Genomic DNA, 20,489 nt, shown 5'->3' on the forward strand with positions numbered 1-20,489 from the left:
TCAAAGAATAATGATGACGCTTAAACAATATTGATAATTTCTTATAATCATTTAGCTAAATTTTAATAACATCAATACATCAATTTAGATGTTTAATTCTATATCTTTCTTAATATATAAATTATATTTCAAAGAATAATGATGACGCTTAAACAATATTGATAATTTCTTATAATTATTTAGCTAAATTTTAATAACATCAATACATCAAATATTTGACGGAGAATGGTTAAATCATCTAAAGTATTAGTGCATGATCATATTAGATTGATATAATGGCAATAATATTATAAATCATGTTTTGTTCCTTGTACATATACACAACTTACGTCTCTAGTTAACGTCTCATTCCTTGTTTGCATGCTTCTATCAAATTAATAACCATAAGTTGATCTAATGTAAAATATATTTTTATTAATATCTAACGATTTAGATAAATTGTAGCTCTTGAATATTACCCAATGTTCTATCTTGTGTTAGAGAACTTAAATTATAAGTAAATATTCCAAATTATTTGCCTTTTATCCATACAAATTGTAACACTTGAAGGTCATCCAACCCTCCATACACTTCATACACTTCTACTGCATTGCACTCCCCACAATATTATAAATAAATCTCTCGAATTATTCGTGCTTGATCTAAACAAGTTGTAATCTTCAAAAATTGTTCAAATTTATACTTTATTGCACCATAAGACTCAATATTTTAAATATATCTCTAAAATTTCTTAAAACCCATAAAATCAATAAGTAAATATATAATAAATTGTTTTATCCATTAAAATATCGTTTTAATACTTTTTTTAAGACAGATAAAAGCGCATCATTAACCATTACACGAAATTCTCTTATATATGCTTACTTTTAATTTATGTTCTTATTATATATGTGTAATCTTGACTATGATTCGTATGACATAGTCTACTTATAATATTAATACTACGGCAACATATTTCAACAAATTTTTATTGAAACCTTGTTAGGTGCTTCCTTACATTATTGGATGAACACATGGAAAGAAAACCTTAAACCTATGCTGCTTATGTTATCTCGCAACATCATCACTTTCTTCCATCTCTCATCATGTCTAACTCAGATTTTTATCCTTGAGTTGCCTTAGCTTCTTTAGAGCTTCCACCGGGGACTTGGACTCCAGCTTATCCTATAATCAACAATATGGTAAGTAATAAACAATATTATTACTTCAAATTCCTAATTCTTTAAAATTTAAGCTTTAATAAGGAATCAAACTTATAACGCTATGGTTATAAAATCAACTGTCAATATACCTGAATCTTTGGTAAATCAACCCTGAGGAATGGATTGGTCTCCAGTTCATCCTCAATGGTGGAAGGGACAGTAGGAAGGTTCAACTTCCTCTGCTGCCGAGCCCATTCCAACTTCTCCTTCACCCTCACATTGTCCGGTTCAATTGTCGAAGCAAATTCGAGGTTCTTCACAGTATACTATGACATCCCACCAAATACAAATATCAGTAAACAAAATCAAAATCAATGTCTCACCATATGAGAATATCACTAAACAAAACCAGTGTCCAAATGCGACAATTGAACCAAATTCGAGGTTCTTCACAGTATACTATCACACCCTGCTAGATACAGATATCAATAAATAAGATTACACAGACCTCATGGGCACAGTAAACCAGAGTGAGCTTTGGCAAAGCAGCCAATGTCTTGCATAGTGACTCATACATCTGCTCTGCTGTGCCTTCAAAGAACTTGCCACAACCGCCAGCAAACTGCACATCAAATTGTGTATATATAGTAGGTTACGAGGTTATCTAAAGCCATAAATTCTGTTAATCGATCTCACTCGAGGATATAAAATATTAAATATGCATTCGCACTAACAATTAATACAAGAATTCCTTATTGTTAAAGATGATTTTATATTCGGGTATATGAATCTTACCAGGGTGTCCCCTGTGAAAACAACAGGTTGGCCTCCGTCCTTGCTACTCACAAAATAACTTATATGACCATTAGTGTGGCTGCACATTAAATAAAGCGTTACTTATAAGAGAAAAGTATAACAACAAGAGCTCAATAAGTTCAAATATGAATTTAGCTAACTATCACTCTATTGGTCGAGTCTGTCAAACCTAATCCGTTTTGACAGTTCTACTAAACATAAATGGATTTGTATATACCAAGGGGTGAGCAGACATGTGATTGAGGTATATGCCCCAAGAGCAATGGTGTCGCCGTCTTGGACTCCATGGGTGCACCCTTCCACGTCGTCAAGTGCTCCGCCGTAGACCCTCACTCCAGCCACCATTTCCTTCATCTTCTCATTTCCGCCCGCATGATAGCTACCACATAATATTACATATATATTCATTCACCATACGTCGGTATACAAGACAGATAAAATGAGACAAATGTAACAACAAGTAATTATATATATATATATATACTGTTGTTGAAGTTAAAAAACAAACTGATGGTGGTGGGTGGTGAGGACGATCTTAATCTCAGCGCCGTTGGCGGCGGCGGCCTGGAGGACTTTCTCGGTGTCCGCCGGGTCCACAGCTGCCGCTTCTTTAGTGGACTCGTCTATAATCCTGCAAAGTATATATATACAGTGGGATAGATTGATTCTTGAATTGCATGCTGTTATAGGATAGGATAGGGATAGGGATAGGATATTATTACAGGTAGGAATAGCGATCGTCTTCGAAGCACTGAACGGGAACAATCTTCATCGGAGTTTCTGGTTTAGTTGATCAAGTGACAATAATCATGCAGTTTTTGTTACTCGCAGGTTGTATATGTTTATGACATTATATTAGTTACAGTGTAGAATTTTGCCGTAATATCAAGAAAACAAGTAAAAGTTGGCGAGTTGGTCGGTGCGGCGGCACCGCTGCAGGCTGCGACGACGAGGCCCAAATTGTGCTACGTGGCTGGGCTACATTTCGACAGCCATTCCGCTTCAATCCCTACTTTTACAACATTCAAAATTGAGACAACTTCAGTTGAGACATCAAATTTCAAATATAATTTCTTATTGCTAATTAAGCACATGACGACAATTTATATAGTGTGTACCATAATTTAATATATAGAATTTGAAGACACATCAACGCTTAACATAATGCACATTAAATTTTGTTACACTGAATAGTGAGCTAGAGTCACTCAATTGCATCATAATCCATATGGACTAAATCTAACTAATTAAAACATATAAATCTATGGGTCACACTTGTGCGAGACCGTCTCACGGATCCTTATTCGTGAGACGGGTCAGGTCAGGTCAAAGTACCATGCAAATGTCATACTTATATGTGCAAATCTCACACTTATATGCTCAAATATAACACTAATCAAAAATACAATTTTTCTTACTTATAAGAGAAAAAGTAATATATTTTTCATAATAAGTAATGTTGACAAGTGCCTCTCACTTATAAGGGCAAATATAATACTTTTAAATCGAAATGTAAAAGTATTATATTTTCTCTTAAAAGTATTACATTTACCCTAATAAGTAACAAAAATTTTATTCTTGATTAGTATTACATTTGAGCATATAAGTATGGCATTTGTGTATATAAGTGCTACATTTGTATCTTGACCCGATCCGACCCGACCCGACTCGACTCATGGTGAGACGGTCTCACACAAGTTTTTGCCTAAATCTATATATTTATTTATCAATAATAAACTTCAAAAGAAGGGAGAAAAAAAAAAAGAGTAAACTCAGAAAACGACAAAGATGAGGCAAATTGCGTTCGGACTTCGGAGAAATTAATGGAATCCGGGTCGGGCAATCGGGCCGAGCTTCAGCAACAAATCGCAATATAGCGTGCTTTTGACTTCATCACTGCTAGACAAGAAGGGGAAGAAACGGAAGAGAAATTCTGAGCGAAGAACAATAGCTTAGAACCTTTTTTTTTTTTTTTGCCCCCTTTTTGGAGTTTGTGGCAACGTGAATCTAAATCTCTGCAACGTTTTCGGAGCTGCGAAGATGTCGAAAACATCGTCATCAAAGCTGATCATCAGAAACCTCCATCACTACATTTCATCACCCCAGAATGCCGCTTCGAGTGGAGCATCGCATTTCTTAACTCGCCATCCAGGAATCCCCCAAACCCCAATCCCATCGCCATGGCTATCGCAGAGAACTCATTTTTCATCATCCCCATTTCCGAAGCTTCTCCAAAGCCCTACCCGGAAGCTTGACCTAGACGGAAAATTGGCGATTGATTTTTTGTCCAGGAGGAATTTGTTAGGGTTTAGGTGGTTTTCGATGAAGGGTTCCCAGCTGGGCGCGAAGATGAGTGGCGTGTTTGGGAAGAATGGGGTGAAAATTCCAGTGGGAGCTTTGAAGAATACGGTATCGCGGTACAAGGAAGCTGTGGGTTTACAGATTGATGCATTCTGGAAGAGGAATTCTTTAGTGTTGTTTGGTGGAGTTGGGGTTATGGTTTGCATTTTGCTTTGGAAGCTTTTGTTTGGGATTGCCAACACATTCATTGGTCTTTCTGAAGGCATGGCTAAGTATGGCTTCCTTGCTCTTTCCACTGCCATTGTCGCATTTGCTGTGAGTGCTTCTTCATAAGTTGTTGTTAGCTATTACTTCACTTGATTTATCATGTCTATTGTGTAATTTGGTTTGTGATTGAGCATATCTGCTTGAATTTGCTACTGTTTTGCCTTAATGTGAACACTCTCTTGCTACATTTGAATCAATTGTTCACTATGAACTCAAAAGCACAAATTGTACATAAAAATTGGTTCTTTCGTTGGTAATAGGTGGAATGATAATATTTGTTGCAATGTTAAGGAGCATTTGGATTAGACCACGAATATGGTGCGAGAAAAGTAATGGGTAGGTGTGTGTTGACGATTAATAGTGAAACTTGGATGCTTTAGATGTTTGCATTCAACATGTGTTTTAACATTTTCTTATTTCAAGCTGATAACTTGATATTCAAGTGCACTTCAGCTTGAGATGAATTGAAAACTAAATTAGCTCTCTCCCTGCAATGTAATGAAGATCAGTGCTTAGTGGAATCGATTCAAATGGTAGCAAGACAGTGTTCATTAATAACTCACACTCTCTTTGCTCTTTTTTTTTTTCCACTCACATTGTCACAAAGGACTGAGAATTAGCATTTTATGTTGATATCTCTTTCTTCATTTCCTTTTTCCGGGGGTGGGGATGGGGGGAGGGGAGGGGGGGTGCCTTGGGGGTTTGTATGAATATGGCAATTTTTGCTTGCTTTGCTAAATCATTCCTTCTTTGTTTTTCTATGATAAGGGCTTGTATGTACGAACACGATTCACAATCAATCCAGATAAAGTTTATAGAATGGCCATGAGAAGACTCAATACGTCAGCTGGAATTCTTGAGGTTATGGGTGCTCCTTTGACAGGGACAGACCTGAGAGCATATGTGATGTCAGGGGGTGGTGTTACACTGAAGAACTTCAAGCCACGGTTTAGAAGTAAAAGATGTTTTCTAATTTTTCCTATGCAGGGTTCTGAGAGGAAAGGCTTAGTAAGCGTTGAAGTCAAAAACAAGAAAGGCCAGGTTTTCTTCTATCTTCAAAGATTTTAGATTACACTGTATGCTTCACATATCAAAAAAAAAAAAAAAGACTATGACAAAAAGAAACTCAGACACCGAGCTTTGAAGGGTTTACATATGTGCTCTACAAATTGCAAGATCTTTAAGAGTTCAATTTGATGTTAGAAGAAATAGTATTATTCATTCAATATTTTGGTTCCTTCTGTTCTTATATGGTACTTGCTGCCCGTGTTTTCTGCAGTATGATATGAAGCTATTGGCTGTAGACATACCAATGGTTAGCGGACCTGACCAGCGCCTTTATCTGATTGGCGATGAAGAAGAATACAGGGTAGGTGGTGGTCTGATTTCTGAACTAAGAGATCCCGTCGTTAAAGCAATGGCAGCAAGCAAGGAGTTTGAAGATCTCGATCAGTTGGAGGATGAAGAGGACGAGGAAAGGAAACGGCAAGAGGCTGAAAGAAGGCATCGAGAAGAAATTGAAAAAATAGAAAAAAGAGATTCATGATGGATTGCATATTGTGTTCCCTCACTTTCTGTTTCACAAGGAGATCTTTCTCTATAACATGAGCATAGGCCATGAAAGTCCAAAAACTAACATTCACATAAAAAAGTATTTCTGGTTATTACCTTTTTCTTTCTTGACCTTTTGAAGGTGATGTTGCCTTTTTTGCATGCAAGATTGCAAGTGCTATGCTCACAGGAGTTCTCTTTGTCATATATCTTATGATTTCATAGTCATTATGTTGATTTAATTGGATGATAAAGTTGTGTTGTCATGAGGATATATATATAAAAGCCTAGTTTCTTAGCCTGACAGAGTGTTTAGTTTAAAGAATATTTTGAGGTAATTGCTTAAACATATATTATACGGAGTAATAAGCTAGCATATCAGTGTTTCTCTTCAACATTTAATTCACTGCAAGAATTTAAAAATTGTTTTACTTCCCCACATACATGACATGATACCAATTCAAAGGAACAAAAAAGAAGATAATGATACAGTAACTAAGTAAACTAACAAAACAGACATTTGCCTGCAAGGACAATTGCACAAGAAACTGGAAACAAGAAGGGAAAATTCATCACATCTCAATACTCACAGGCTTTGGAAGTCCCAGATCGTCTTCCAATTTGGAGGTTTGAAATGGTGCTGAGTTATTTTAGTTCCAGTTCTTCAAGATTATTAAGTTCTTCATTGTTAGGCAACTATACCTTGTATCCTCCAATGAATTAATGGATCACCACCCTATGCTTCGCGGATAGGTTGTGAAGTTCACCAAAAGGATGAAGAAGACAGAATGGAGGGAGTGAACACCAGCTTAGATATAGTCTGCTATGCACCTGAAATTGCCTTGTATCCTTCTTTCTCTAGAACTTTAGCTATAGATATATCCCCTGTCTTCACGATTCTACCATCCTCCTGAGACAGGAAAAGCAGTGTTAAAAGAGAAGAAACTGAGCAAATAATGTGTTGCAGCCTAGAAAAACTCGAATTTCTCTTCTGTTTCTCCACCCCCTAGGTCAGTCAACTAAGGGGATAATTTCAACTCTCTTTAACATCTTACTAGAAAAAGAGTAATTATTTACCATGATGTGGATAAAGTTTGGCTTAATAAACTCCAAGAGTCGTAGATAATGAGTAATCATCAAAACAGACTTTGTGGGAGATAATAGCCCATTGACTGCTTTTGCCACATCTCGAAGTGCATCAACATCTAAGCCCGAATCAATTTCATCTAACATAGCCAAGTCAGCTCCGAGGACCTGTAACCAAACAGTGTTTAGAATACCTTTGTATTCATGACATTGTTGAGTGCCACACAATTGTTATAGGTGCTGATAAAGGTTATTATTATTTGGATATAAACCCAAGCAGAAATCAACTAAGAATAAAAACACAACAGAGTTCATTGATGCCTTTATTTCATTTTTGCATTTAAGCATCAAATACAAATTCCTGATGTTAATAAATTGTGTATGTAACCGATCTTTATGTGAGAATGATATAGGGATGCAAAACAATGTTAATACCGCTAGTTGTAAAATCTCATTTCGCTTCTTTTCTCCACCACTGAAACCTTCGTTCACATTTCTGTTCAAGAAGTCTACCTTCATGTTCACAAGTTCAAGTTTTGGGGCGATGTATCCATAAAACTGCACATTCAAGCAAATGAGTTTTAAGTTTAGAAAATAAGACCAAATGAACTCATAAATCATAATGAAATATACACCCAAGGAACAATGCATTCATTCATAAGCAATCACTTTGCTAGTCATCTCTACATACCTCAATTGGTCCAAGTTCTGGCTGTCCAAGTTTCCTTCTCTTAGCATTATATGCCATGTTCAGGAAATCAATATTGCTCACACCAGGAATCTCAACTGGGGACTGGAAGCTCAAGAAAAGCCCAGCAAGAGACCTTTCCTCCGGTTCCATCTCAAGCAAATTCTCGCCTTTAAATGTCACACTGCCTCCTGTAATTTCATAATCTGGATGCCCAACGAGGACCTAAACCAACTGAGTTAATACAAGGGCTTTGGTAAAAACTGCATACTCATTCAGCTAATAAAGTTCCAATTTCCATGCAAACCAGGGCAAATTGGGAGAACATTATCTATACAACTATATTTATAATAGAAGCTTAGAATAAAAAACAAAATTGAATTGAACCAAAGAGAAGCAGGAGAAACAAGCACTGACCTTTGCAAATGTGCTCTTTCCAGAACCATTCTTCCCCATTACAGCATGTACCTAAGTGAAAACCCCAATACAGCAACATTAGAACTAAAACATCCCTAAATAGCACCAATAAAATCTTTCTAGCTTGTAAACTTATAATCTCTAAACTGAAAATTTTATACAATTTCCGCTTCCTTTGCTTTTCTATAACAAACTGAACAAAATTATGCTAATTTCAATCCACCAAATACGCATACTGAAACACAGGAGAAAGAGAGCACCTCTCCCTCGCGAACCGTGAGGTTAACCCCTTTGAGAATCGGCTGTTTAGACTCGGAGATGACGGCGGAGAGGTCTTTGACTTCGAGCAACAGATTCGAGTGTCCATCGTCGCGGTCGGTGGAGGAAGACGCAGGAGATTCGACGGCGACGGCGGATTTAACTACCAGGAAGCGCCGGCGAGCTGGGAGTAAACGACAGCGTTGAGGACGGATAGCAGATACGGTAAATAGCCGCGAATTTGAGGTCGAGAATTTGAGAGAAGAAAGCTGGTGAGTAACGAGAGCCATGGCGAAATGGAAAACCGAATTACCTACCGGATCGGCGACAAGTGGACGAAGAAGAAGAAGAAGAAGAAGAAGAAGATGAAAGGGGAAGAAAATAATGGGCTGACAATCTCAATTGAGCCCAACAGCCCAATAGTTTAATGCTAGCCCAAAGATTGGGCTTAAATACAAATGAGAACAAAAAATAAAAGGCCCAAATTGTTGCTCGAGGGCTAAGCTAGTCTAACTTCATAGTTTCAATTTTATTGGATATAGGGATAGCAAGTTATTTAGCAACCGATTTGATAGGCTCGACCAAAAGGGTACTGGTAAGGACTTAGTACGAGAATCATGCTCACCTAGTTAACCACTCTTTTTCGAGGCACGACTAAGAGGATGTAACATGATTCTTGTACTTTGATGATAACAAGTTTGATTTTAGCCAGCACTCTCTCAATCGAGCATGTCACATATGGTACGATTTTTCTAATACGATTTATCTCTCCTTCGTAATTTGCGGACTATTACACGATCTATCATAACATACAAAAATTTTCAATTTTTTCATCAATTAGCATTTTTAGGAAACTCTTTTTGGCCTACATAATATAATGTAACTTAGGGTTTCCTCCTAGCTATTATGATAGAAACTAAATATGTAAATCTAGTTTAATTTGATGTGCATTTACATCAAAACCTAATAATGTAATAAGCTATGATTATAATTGGATCCCACCATGTGAGTTGATGATTTGCATTGAAATATAATAGGTGTGGCTTTAATTTTTGACCTAATGCATGGGGAGTCAGGAGTGACAAGTCAATAAAGCACAAATTCAATCATTCAATTCATTTCCTAAACTTGCATATATGCTTTTAACACATTTGAAGCAAAGTTATAAGATCTGTTTTATGACTGTATCAAAGTTTGGTTCATGATTTATATATATATATATATATATATATATATATATATATATATATATATATATATATATATATATATATATATATTATTCTACATATAAAATGAAGTATAATTTGTTTCACAATCGCATAAAAGTAAACAGAATAAAATAGCAATAGCTTAATATGGCAAAATCATTCACATCATTCCTTAGCTAATTGTTTTATGTTTTGGAAAATAAAATTAAAATCATCAAATGGGATAATGATTGCATGGATGGAAAAGAGGGGCAAACAATAGTACCATGTTTGATGATTATTAGTTGGTATTGCTGCAAAAGAAGTTTCATGAACTGTCATTGAAAAAAAAAAGTAATAATAATATTAATTTTATATATTTTGACATTTTTTTTTAGATACAAGTTATATATTCAAATTTAACCGATCTTAATTCAGAAGGTATTTTCTTTTCATGTCATGATAACTTAGTGAATGAAGTTAATTGTGAGATCTATCTCAATGTGATTTAGTTTATAAGTCCTTCAAATGTTTATCCATTGATGTTGACCAAACTAAGTAATCAACATATTTTGAAGTGGTTAAATAGTAGAGTTGTGGGCTTCGAGAGCAATAACAAATAACCTTCTCGCAGTAAACCATGTTAATGTCATATTTTCACATAAGATAATTAAATTTTACTAAAGAAAGCACCGTTGCGACATACTCGACCAAAAAATGCTGACAATAATCGAATTAGTGACCTTAAAAGTATAAAAATTATACTGCATTCAATTAATTATTTATTTTGAGAATAAATTTTAAGGGACTAGAATGCACCCCCACTCAGACGAATCATTAATTTAGTCGAACAAATTTCCTTGTTGACGGCAGAACACGACAATGTCTGAGGATGCACAATCCATTTCCTTGTTGGTTAGCACCTAATCCGATTAGGTAACTCAAAAGACAAAAACACGCAGTGAATGCGAATCCGCCCCAAAAAACCAAATCCAACGTAACCTTCATTAATGAACCCGGACAACGATCTTAAAACCCAACAAAAATGGCCGTTACAAAAACCCTCTCACTACCCTGCAACTCCATCTTCTCCACTGCAATATCAGCTCATTCTTCTTGCAGTATTTTTCGTGGGGGCCCACAAAGACTCAATCTTTTCTGCGACCCATCATCTATTTCGACCTCTAATTTTGTTCTGCGCGTCAAATCTAAGTAGAAAACAAATAAAATTTTGGTTTCTTGCTTTTGCTTGTTACGTAAGTGTCGTGTGTTTAAAAGCCATCAATGCTGGAGCCGACATAGCCGCTGAATAATTGAAACCCAGAAAGGTGAAATTTGCACTGGTTCGCTAGCTATATAGAATTATGGGTGTTGGGTTCTCACGGGTTTGATAGGTACGTAAATTCACATAAATGGCACCTCAAGAAAAACAACAGCATTTGGTAGAGACTAAAGAATGCCGTTATGTTCCAACAGCTATTTTTTTTCAACATTTCCGTATTCTTTGGTTCTGTTCCGGTCTTAAAACAACAGCTCATTTGTTATATACGTTTTTCAGTTTCTTTCTGCACAGTCAATACATATATATATAGAGAGAGAGGGACTGTAACAATTCACCATCTCACTTTTCATTTTCCTACCACCTTGCAGCACCTCTTTAGTATCTATCTCTTGTTAATGGTGAATTGGTGATTTCCAAGCTTGCAAACTATAATCTTTTTGCCCAAGATTTGATTTTTCTGCTGCCCTTTGTAAGCCTCTCTCTCTCTCTCTCCCTCTCAAAATCTAGTTTTGTTTGGACTTGGTTGTCAATGGCTGGGATTTTCCTTGCTTTTTATTTCCTTAAATTTTGGTGTTTTTTTTAAAGGTGGTCTGGGTGGAGGGGACATTAGCAGCATAAAATTAGGCAATGATGTTTTGTTTTTGGTGGTTATATGATTATGAAAATGCTTATTAGGGGCAACCTGGCAAAATTGGTCACACGTTGGCTTGGTAATCATAAGGTTCAATTTCGACTCTCAGTGCAATTGTGAAAGAAACAAAAAAAAAAGGAGTTTTACTGGGGTTTAGTGTGTAGAATTGGAGACACCTGTGCTAATTTGTCCAACTTTTTTGCATAGAATTCTATCATTATCAATGGACAAAGGAACAACTCAACTTTTGCTTTTGCTTTTCTATGCCTTTCTTTTCTTCTCTTTTCTGGTCTGGATTCTTTATATGAGCTTTTGCTTTTTTCCCTGTATGAATGACCTTCTTTTTCTGCCTCTTACTGTGCACACCTTCTTCTTCAAGATTTGATAATGCCCTGAAACTTTTAATGTGCTGGAAAAAAAGAAGTTGCACTATCATTTTAAATAGCAAAATATCATATAGAAATCCTGCTTTTCCACCTTTAAAAAGCCATTGAAGAACACAGTTGCATTTTCGCTTTCTCTGCTTAATTAATTCAGTAAACCTTCAACTTTTGGTTTCAATTATTTGGCTCTCAACTTTCTATATTTTATAAGGGTGGAGGGATAAGTGGGCATATGTTTCATGGCTGTTCCTCACTTCCTTGGTGATTGGTTAAAGTCAATGCTTTCTTGCCTTGTGAAGTGTGATAATACCATTAATGGATTGAATACTGGAAAATGTCTCAGATCTCAATGAACAATACTATATTAAGACTCTTGGAAGATTAAAATTTAGAGCTTTTTTCTATACACCAAATGGTAGTAAACTAGTAATAGTATTAACATTACAAGCCCGCACAGGCAGCTCTGTTGGTTTTTGGATGGTAGATTGCAATCATTGAAACTTGGCTCTATGTAGATAGTCAAAATGGGGTTACTTTTGAGGTTTTAGTGTTCTTGCTTTAAGTAAACACTTTGGAATTGATTAATTGAAATTGAAATTCATTCCTTTGTCTTAATAAAATATGTAAAGGTAGAAAAGAAGGACTTTTTTTGGCAAAAGAACTATAGGCCTTAATTATTGCATAAATATTCTCACTGCACTCTTCCAGCATGTTGTGCTCCAGTTTCAATCATTCTGCAAGATGGCTCCTGCATCATCGCTAGTCTGTTGAGCTTACTTCTGAGTTATCAACCTGAGGTTGATGTCTGCAATGTCTTATTATATATACACAACTTTTGAATGGATGTTCTGTGTCATTTCTTTGTCATGGTTTCCACTTTCTAGTTCTCTTTTGTGCTCTTTTCTCCATGCTTGGAACAGACAATTTGAATTTCAGATTGGTTTATGTTATTTCTTTCGTCTATGTTGTCTATTGTCTGACACATTATGTGATTGATTCTTAATGCTTCTATTCAAGCTGATTACCTGTTTCGTCTTCTTGGTCTGTCAAACAGGGTGGTTGTTCCTCCTAGAAGAAGAATCAGATTGTCGGTTTGGTGAAATTTTCGATTGATAAAAGCACAATGAGACTTAAATTCTTATCATCAGCAGCTGTTGCTTTTGTCGTCTTCGTGCTAGCGATTCTTCCTGGGATTTTTGCTGATCTTGAATCTGATAGACAGGCCTTACTAGAGTTTGCTGCATCTGTGCCTCATGTCCGGAAGCTAAACTGGAATTCTACTCGCCCGATCTGCAGTTCTTGGGCTGGGATCAAATGCGGTAAAAATGGAAGGAGGGTGATAGGAATTCATCTCCCAGGTGTTGGTTTCTTTGGCCCTATCCCAGCCAAAAGTATAGGGAAGATGGATGCTCTTAGGGTTCTTAGCCTAAGAAGCAATCATTTCAATGGAACTCTTCCTTCTGATATCTTCACCATTCCTTCTCTTCAATCTATCTATCTTCAAGATAACAACTTTACTGGTGAAATTCCTGGTTCTCTCTCGCCTCTACTTGGCGTAATAGATCTATCCAGTAATGCTTTTACTGGAGAAATTCCAGCTGTGATCAAGAATTTGACGCGTTTATCTGTGCTGAAGCTACAATATAATTTGTTATCTGGAACTGTCCCTGATCTTGACAATTCAAGGCTAAAGGTTTTCAATTTGAGCTATAACATGCTGAATGGCTCGATCCCGAATTCCCTCCATAAGTTTCCAGTTTCTTCGTTTGTGGGAAATTCTCATCTTTGCGGGGAACCTCTGAGTGAATGCTCCGCGATTTCTCCATCACCATCGTCTCCTGGAGAGCAAAAATCTGCGTTTTCTAAGAAGAAACTCAGTGCTGGAACTGTCATTGCCATTGCCATAGGGGCTTCCTTGTTGCTGGCTTTTCTAGCACTGCTAATTTGCTTCTGCTGCTTCAAGAAGAAAGTCTCTGATGGGGGTGAAGTTAAAGAGAAGGTTGCTAACGGGGGAAGGAGCGAGAAGCCCGAGGATTTTGGGAGCGGGGTGCAAGACGCTGAGAAGAACAAGCTGGTGTTCTTTGAAGGGTGCTTGTACACCTTTGATCTCGAGGATCTGCTAAGGGCTTCTGCTGAAGTTCTCGGGAAAGGGAGCTATGGAACCGCATACAAGGCGGCCTTGGATGAGATGGCAATGGTGGTGGTGAAACGCCTGAGAGAAGTCGGGGCAGGAAAACGAGAGTTTGAACAACACATGGAGCTTATGGGGAGAATTTCGCGCCATCCAAACATAGTGCCACCAAGAGCATATTACTATTCCAAGGATGAGAAGCTTATTGTTTATGAATACATGCCTATTGGCAGCTTATTTGAAGCCCTACATGGTAATATATTACATGAAACATCCTTAAAATTATATTCTGAAACTTTAGTCTTTTAGGCATATGATATCTGTTTAGCTCCTCATTAGCTGGCATATGATATCTGTTTAGCTCCTCATTAGCTGTGAAGCCTAAGCTGATAGGTGGACTGCACATTTATGTTTATATATTATTTATGCTCATGATCACTGGCAATTAATGTCTCTTCTGTGTTCATTCTTGTGTGGTTTGATATTACTATAACAGGCAACAGAGGTGTTGATCGAAGCCCGCTAGACTGGGATTCGAGATTGAAGATCTCGCTAGGAGCAGCGAAGGGAATAGCACATATCCACTCTGAAGGTGGCGTTAGATTTACTCATGGCAACATAAAATCCTCGAATGTACTTCTTACAACGAGCCTCGAAGGTTGTGTTTCGGACTTTGGCTTGAGCCCTCTGATGAACTACATCGCGATCAAATACAGGGGTGCAGGCTACCGGGCTCCTGAAGTGATTGAGACGCGAAAAGTCACACAGAAGTCTGATGTGTACAGTTTCGGGGTGCTGCTTCTCGAGATGCTCACTGGCAAATCCCCTCTGCCAACGGGGCATGACGACGTTGTTGATTTGCCTAGGTGGGTGCGGTCAGTGGTCCGGGAGGAGTGGACAGCTGAGGTTTTCGATGTGGAGCTGATTAAGTATCAGAACATAGAAGAAGAGATGGTGCAGATGCTTCAGATCGCTCTGTCGTGTGTGGCAAAGGTGCAGGATGCTCGGCCTACCATGGAAGAAGTGGTTAGGATGATCGAGGACATCCGGCAGCCGGACGAAGACACTCGACCCTCGTCCGAGGACAGGTCTAGAGACTCGAACGAACGCACCCCAGAGTGATTTCAGATGAAAATTACCTGTAATTCTTGATCAAGCAGAAACATGAATGCTAATGATGCTAATGCTAATATATACTTTTCTTTTATGTTCCAATCATTTATATCCATAGAAAACATTTCTTGTTATATTAAAGCAGGGGAAATAATGTTGTCAGAATCATGATAAGTGAAATCCCTGGAGGGATTTTCAGTTTCACCACCAGTTTTTGTTGGACTAGCAACAGGAGAATCCACCAACAGAGCCATGCTCGTCCACCGCTCATCGAAATTCGCAGTGCAGCGTTTCCCTGCAACCTCGGGGCGAAAACTTGGCTGGATTTCGCGCGCTTCCAGCTTCTTCCAGTTGATAAACCTGAACCACTTGTGCCCTTTTATTTCCCCGCCCCCTCCCGCTCCACTCCCAAGGCGCTTGCTCGGGTCCTTCTGCAGCAGCTGCAGAATAACATAATTCTGCTTAGTTTGCTATCAGAGATCCAAAACAGTAGACTATGAAGAATCTGATAGATTAGATTAGATTAGAATAGATAGATACCCCTTTCAACAGTGAATGTGCTTCCCTTGATAAATATCCTGGGAGTTTGATCTTGTCTTTTACAATCTTCTGCTGAACTTTATGTCTGTTTCCACCATAAAATGGAGACTGCAAGATGATTGGTAACAAAATTTGCAGACATTGTTAGTGAATACTATCTTATAACAGTTGATTTTAGCAATGGAAATTTGCAGAAATGGTTCATACCTTTCCAGTAAGCATCTCAAACAGAAGAACTCCTACACTCCACCAATCAGCAGCCTTGTTGTGGCCCTTCCCGAGAACGATTTCTGGTGCCATATACTCCAATGTTCCACACATGGAGTTGGATCGCGTGGTCTCATCGAATTGCTTTGCCAGGCCAAAATCAGCCAATACAACCTATATCAACCCGGAGAGCAGGTAAATCGAAGATTTTGATGAACTTAGCAAGGGAAAGAACAAAGTGCGATACATACATGTCCTTCTGCATCCAACAGTACATTTTCCGGTTTGAGATCTCTGTGCATTATCCCTTTCTCATGGAGGTAAGAAACCGCGGAAACAATCTCAGCTGTGTATATTAGGGCTAAATCCTCCCTGAGAAGAATATCGAGTGATAACTGATAATTAACTCACAAATAAAGAATATAAAGTGTTAGAAAGCTTCAAATTTGACATGAACCTAATGCTATTAGGCCAATAATTTATTGGTACCTGAATAAGCCTTGATGGTGGAGTTGAAAGAAAAGGTGTCCCCCATTGACAAAGTCCAAAACAAGGTAGAGTCTATATTTGGTCTGCAACAAATGACAAAAGTGTTAGAAGAAAAGGGAAGAGGGGAATCAAACCGAGCTATTAATTGAAGGATGTGTTCTGTCTCATCTTAAAACGCTATCTATCCAACCATCAAACTTTTGAAGTTTTTAAGGAATCCACTGCTTACTTGGAAGGAATATCTGAGCTGCACGATGAACGGGTGATCTATTTTTGTCAGAATAGCCCTCTCAGCTATCATATACTCAGCATGGTTTTTCTTCAAGATCTTATCCTTCCTCATAACTTTCATTGCAAAGATCTCTGAGGTGTCAATCTTCTGCACCTGAAAGACTCTCCCAAACGCGCCTTCGCCCACAACTTTCAAGACTTCAAACTCCCCGAGCCCAACTTCTTTCGACGAAACAATGCAGGCCTGAACAATAGATTCACTGGCAACAACATCCTCAGAACAACATTTCTCAACTTTCCCCTCACCATCTCCCTCTACATGTTCACACACCGGTTTTTTCTCGGGCACCACCACCACAACATCCTCACAGACAGGACCAAATACCTCAGAGAACCCTAAATCAGCACTCCCCAATACTATGGCATCTGGTGGTCCAACAGGAAGCAGATGGGCTGAAACCATTTCGTGCTAAAGGATTCCGCTCCTCAACTCCCCGAAAACCAAATGGATGAAGGAAAACGCCCGAAGATCCAAAGAATTCAGGGGAATTGCAGACCAGATTGCAGAGAATAGAGGTGTTTTCGTTTCCTGCTTCAGAGGAAACGCGGAATGCAGCAGTGCTTCTTGAAATCATGAAGATCAGACAAAAGGGCTGTGGCTCATTGTACATGGAGAGAAACAATAACACTGTCAGTTCATCCCCAAATCACAATAAAAGAAGAAAACACAACAGAATCATTAAACAGCCAAGAAACTGAGATAACTATGAATGAAACTCAAATGCCATTGGAACTATATGCATTTCACTTTAACCACCAAAGATACATAGATAACAATTGAAGCATGTGCTCCATCTCAATTAAAAGCCTAACCTGATAAGTTGGATTGCACATTTATGTTTATATATTATATGCTCAACAATAACCATTTCAATCACATCAAATCATGCAGACAATCCATAGAATTCTCCTTCATAGTTCATGATGATAGCTTTCATTGGTGCTTTCATAGTATGTCTCATATGAACAGGAAGATGATAGGTGTTGGACGAAATGGAGGAGAGTGACTCGAACATGTACCTTATTTAGGATGGCATATATATAACCTATACTATGTAAATCTTGTCTTATTTACTTTTCTGGATTGAACAAAAAACATATAAATTCTTTCACTTTTCCAAGAAAATGGGAGAGGGATTCAACACGAAACGAATCCAATAATCGCTAAAGCTTGGAGAAAACAGTAATTGAAGGAACATATAACGACCTTATTCGTAACTTTCTCTGCAAATTAAAAGGCATAAGATCGAACAAAAGGCGTTCATTCATTCATATATGTATGTATATATTAGAAGAAAAGCGTAGAACTTTACCGCGAAGAGGATGAAGGGTGGGAGAGACGGAGGAGGAGCGGTGAGGAGAGAAGTTTGGTTTGAGGGAGACACCGGGCGACGGAGGAGACGTTGCGTGGCCGTTTATAACTGAAAGAACCGCCAATTTAAACAGTTGAGAGAAATCCTGTTACGTGTCGTGTTGGGATTTGATAAGTTTATATTTGGTAGGTGATTTCTTTTGGATTTGGGCCGGAGTGGACCGGTGTTTTGTCCCCTTTGTAGGGGCAATGTATTGACGGAAATGCCCCTTGGTTCATGAACCGAACAATAGATGGATAAATCTTGTGTGAAACTGTCTGACGTGTGATGTATAATACTTTTTGATGCGCTCATAAAAAATATTACTCTGTATATTTTAACTACTGGTAAAATATATTGGGGCCAATATCACAAAGTTACGTTCATCAAAGAATACACAACAATTAATTATTAAGTTAAGAGTCACACTTGTGTGAGACCGTCTCACGGGTCTCAATCCGTGAGACGGGTCGGGTCACATAATTTGGGTCATTATTTAACTTATGGATCAATTCTGTTTGGGCTATTCTTTTTAACAATTAGATATGGGCTTTTTTTAGCCCAAATTATTAATTCAGTTTATCAAATTTTCGCTCCATTTTTTCGCATTTACTGTGTTCTTCACGTGGTGTCCGAGCAATACAGACGGGAGTTCGTCTACCCTTCTTCATCAGATTTTCAAATTTTCTCATCACAAAGGTGGATTTTCTTCACAATCTCAGGTGAGTTTTTGTTTTTGATACTTTTAGTGTGTAAAATTTGCTAGGGTTTTGCTATTACACTCCATATACTCTCCATTTATTCCGTTTAATTTCTTCCTTTTCTAGCTGTTGTCGCCATTCCGTTAACTTTCTCGGATTCTGCGTTTGCAGTAAGTCCGATTGCGTTTGCATATAAATTTCGCCGCCGGTAACTGCTATTATTATACCTTTGCGGCTGCGGCTATACTCTCCATTTATTATGTTAAATTGCTCGCCTCAGGTAACTGTTGTACGCTTCTTCTATTTAATTTCTCACATGATGTTCTCCATTATAATAATGACTTTTGTGTTTGCATGCAGTAAGTTGGATTTCCTCAGCCATAGATATTTCGCCGCCGGCAACTCTGCTTGTTAATCTCTGCTTCTTCGGTTTAATTTCTTGCAGTTCGTTATTACTCTCTGTTTTTTCCTTTAAATGTTGAGTATTCATTGTTGTTATGAAGTAGTATATTTGTGCTTTTAAGTATTGTGTTTGATGGTTAAAGTAGTATATTAGAATCAAGATAATATCAGTTTTGCCAAGCATAAGCAAAGTGGTTTAAGTATTGTGTTTGACTATTCATTTGTGTTTTAAAGTACTAGTTTTAGGCTATACGTATTAGATTTAATGGTTAAAGTGGTGATTGTTCATTTGTGCAATTAAGTAGTATATTTGTTCTATAAAGTGTTATGATTGATGGTTAAAATCATGGTCATTCATTTGTGATATAAAGCACTAGTTTTAGGCTATTACGTATTAGATTTAAGGGTTAAAGTGTTGACAATTCATTTGTGCAATTAAAAAAGTGTATTTGTTCATTTAAGTAGCAGCAATCTCCTCTTCTCCAAACCTAATAGCAGCAATTCCACTATGAATCTCATGAGTTTTCTCAGATATATTTGGTTGTGGCAAACCACAAAAAATCCCCCTATTCCCTCTCCTGGAATCCCTAGCAAAGAGACTAGTAAAATTCCTCCTAGCAGCATTACCACTCCCCCACTGACTCCCCCCACCATATACATTTCCTCTCAAAGCATTAGTCCTATCAACACCCCTCCTTCCAGGATTATTAGCATTAATATCTACACTAGCACTAACATTGGCATTAGCAGAATTGGAATTAGTATTACCATTAGCGTCACACACTGAGTTCACATTAGCATTAGCATTAGGTTTAATGGTTAAAGTGTTGAGTATTTATTTGTGTTCTAAAGTACTAGTTTTATGCTATAAAGTATTAGATTTAATAGTTAAAGTCATGATCATTCACTTGTGATATAAAGTACTAGTTTTAGGCTATTAAGTATTAGATTTAATGGTTAAAGTGGTGATTGTTCCTTTGTGCAATTAAGTAGTATATTTGCTCTATAAAGTGTTATGTTTGATGGTTAAAATCATGATCATTCATTTGTGATATAAAAGTAGTCTATTTGCATCATAAAGTATTAGATTTTATGCTTTAAGTGTTGGTTATTCATTTGTGCAATTAAAAAGTATATTTGTTCTTTAATATGTTGTGTTTGATGGTTAAAGTGTTAAATATTCATTTGTGTTTTAAAGTACTAGTTTTAGGCTATAAATTATTAGGTTTAATGGTTAAAGTGTTGAGTATT

The 20,489-nt window shown here is 37.4% G+C and overlaps 5 protein-coding genes across 8 annotated transcripts; 2 read left to right on the forward strand and 3 right to left on the reverse strand.

Moving 5' to 3' along the window:
* Positions 1-1,089: 1,089 nt before the first annotated feature.
* LOC116012946 (hydroxyacylglutathione hydrolase cytoplasmic-like) lies at positions 1,090-2,788 on the reverse strand. The gene is made up of 7 exons (XM_031252613.1): positions 2,681-2,788; positions 2,467-2,589; positions 2,176-2,337; positions 1,938-2,016; positions 1,651-1,764; positions 1,292-1,468; positions 1,090-1,164 (listed from the first exon to the last, which is right to left on the reverse strand). The coding sequence occupies exons 1-7, from the start codon at positions 2,728-2,730 to the stop codon at positions 1,090-1,092; spliced, it is 780 nt and encodes a 259-aa protein (XP_031108473.1). The 5' UTR covers positions 2,731-2,788.
* Positions 2,789-3,846: 1,058 nt separating this feature from the next.
* Positions 3,847-6,378, forward strand: LOC116012800. Its single transcript, XM_031252468.1, has 3 exons — positions 3,847-4,574; positions 5,295-5,567; positions 5,806-6,378. The coding sequence occupies exons 1-3, from the start codon at positions 3,999-4,001 to the stop codon at positions 6,070-6,072; spliced, it is 1,116 nt and encodes a 371-aa protein (XP_031108328.1). The 5' UTR covers positions 3,847-3,998; the 3' UTR covers positions 6,073-6,378.
* A 70-nt stretch (positions 6,379-6,448) lies between these two features.
* On the reverse strand, positions 6,449-8,860 carry LOC116012801 (ABC transporter I family member 6, chloroplastic). Its single transcript, XM_031252469.1, has 6 exons — positions 8,529-8,860; positions 8,269-8,319; positions 7,855-8,076; positions 7,599-7,721; positions 7,155-7,331; positions 6,449-6,987 (listed from the first exon to the last, which is right to left on the reverse strand). Exons 1-6 carry the CDS (start codon positions 8,814-8,816, stop codon positions 6,901-6,903), a joined length of 948 nt encoding a protein of 315 aa, XP_031108329.1. The 5' UTR covers positions 8,817-8,860; the 3' UTR covers positions 6,449-6,900.
* A 2,229-nt stretch (positions 8,861-11,089) lies between these two features.
* LOC116012633 (probable inactive receptor kinase At5g58300) lies at positions 11,090-15,350 on the forward strand. 3 transcript variants are annotated; one of them, XM_031252238.1, is made up of 3 exons: positions 11,090-11,110; positions 13,067-14,396; positions 14,640-15,350. In XM_031252238.1, the coding sequence occupies exons 2-3, from the start codon at positions 13,136-13,138 to the stop codon at positions 15,263-15,265; spliced, it is 1,887 nt and encodes a 628-aa protein (XP_031108098.1). In that variant the 5' UTR covers positions 11,090-11,110; positions 13,067-13,135; the 3' UTR covers positions 15,266-15,350. The 3 variants fall into 3 exon arrangements, with proteins under 3 accessions (XP_031108098.1, XP_031108097.1, XP_031108096.1); XM_031252237.1 differs by lacking the exon at positions 11,090-11,110 and adding an exon at positions 11,215-11,467; XM_031252236.1 differs by lacking the exon at positions 11,090-11,110 and adding an exon at positions 12,110-12,809.
* On the reverse strand, positions 14,583-18,195 carry LOC116012634 (serine/threonine-protein kinase AtPK2/AtPK19-like). Of its 2 annotated transcripts, none has more exons than XM_031252240.1 (7): positions 18,097-18,195; positions 16,722-17,376; positions 16,493-16,575; positions 16,255-16,375; positions 16,004-16,177; positions 15,797-15,904; positions 14,583-15,696 (listed from the first exon to the last, which is right to left on the reverse strand). In XM_031252240.1, the coding sequence occupies exons 2-7, from the start codon at positions 17,184-17,186 to the stop codon at positions 15,388-15,390; spliced, it is 1,260 nt and encodes a 419-aa protein (XP_031108100.1). In that variant the 5' UTR covers positions 17,187-17,376; positions 18,097-18,195; the 3' UTR covers positions 14,583-15,387. The 2 variants fall into 2 exon arrangements, with proteins under 2 accessions (XP_031108100.1, XP_031108099.1); XM_031252239.1 differs by having other exon boundaries at positions 14,583-15,714.
* Positions 18,196-20,489: the final 2,294 nt, after the last annotated feature.

The sequence above is a fragment of the Ipomoea triloba genome, chromosome 3 (genome assembly GCF_003576645.1).
Source record: "Ipomoea triloba cultivar NCNSP0323 chromosome 3, ASM357664v1".
Classification (NCBI taxonomy): domain Eukaryota; kingdom Viridiplantae; phylum Streptophyta; class Magnoliopsida; order Solanales; family Convolvulaceae; genus Ipomoea; species Ipomoea triloba.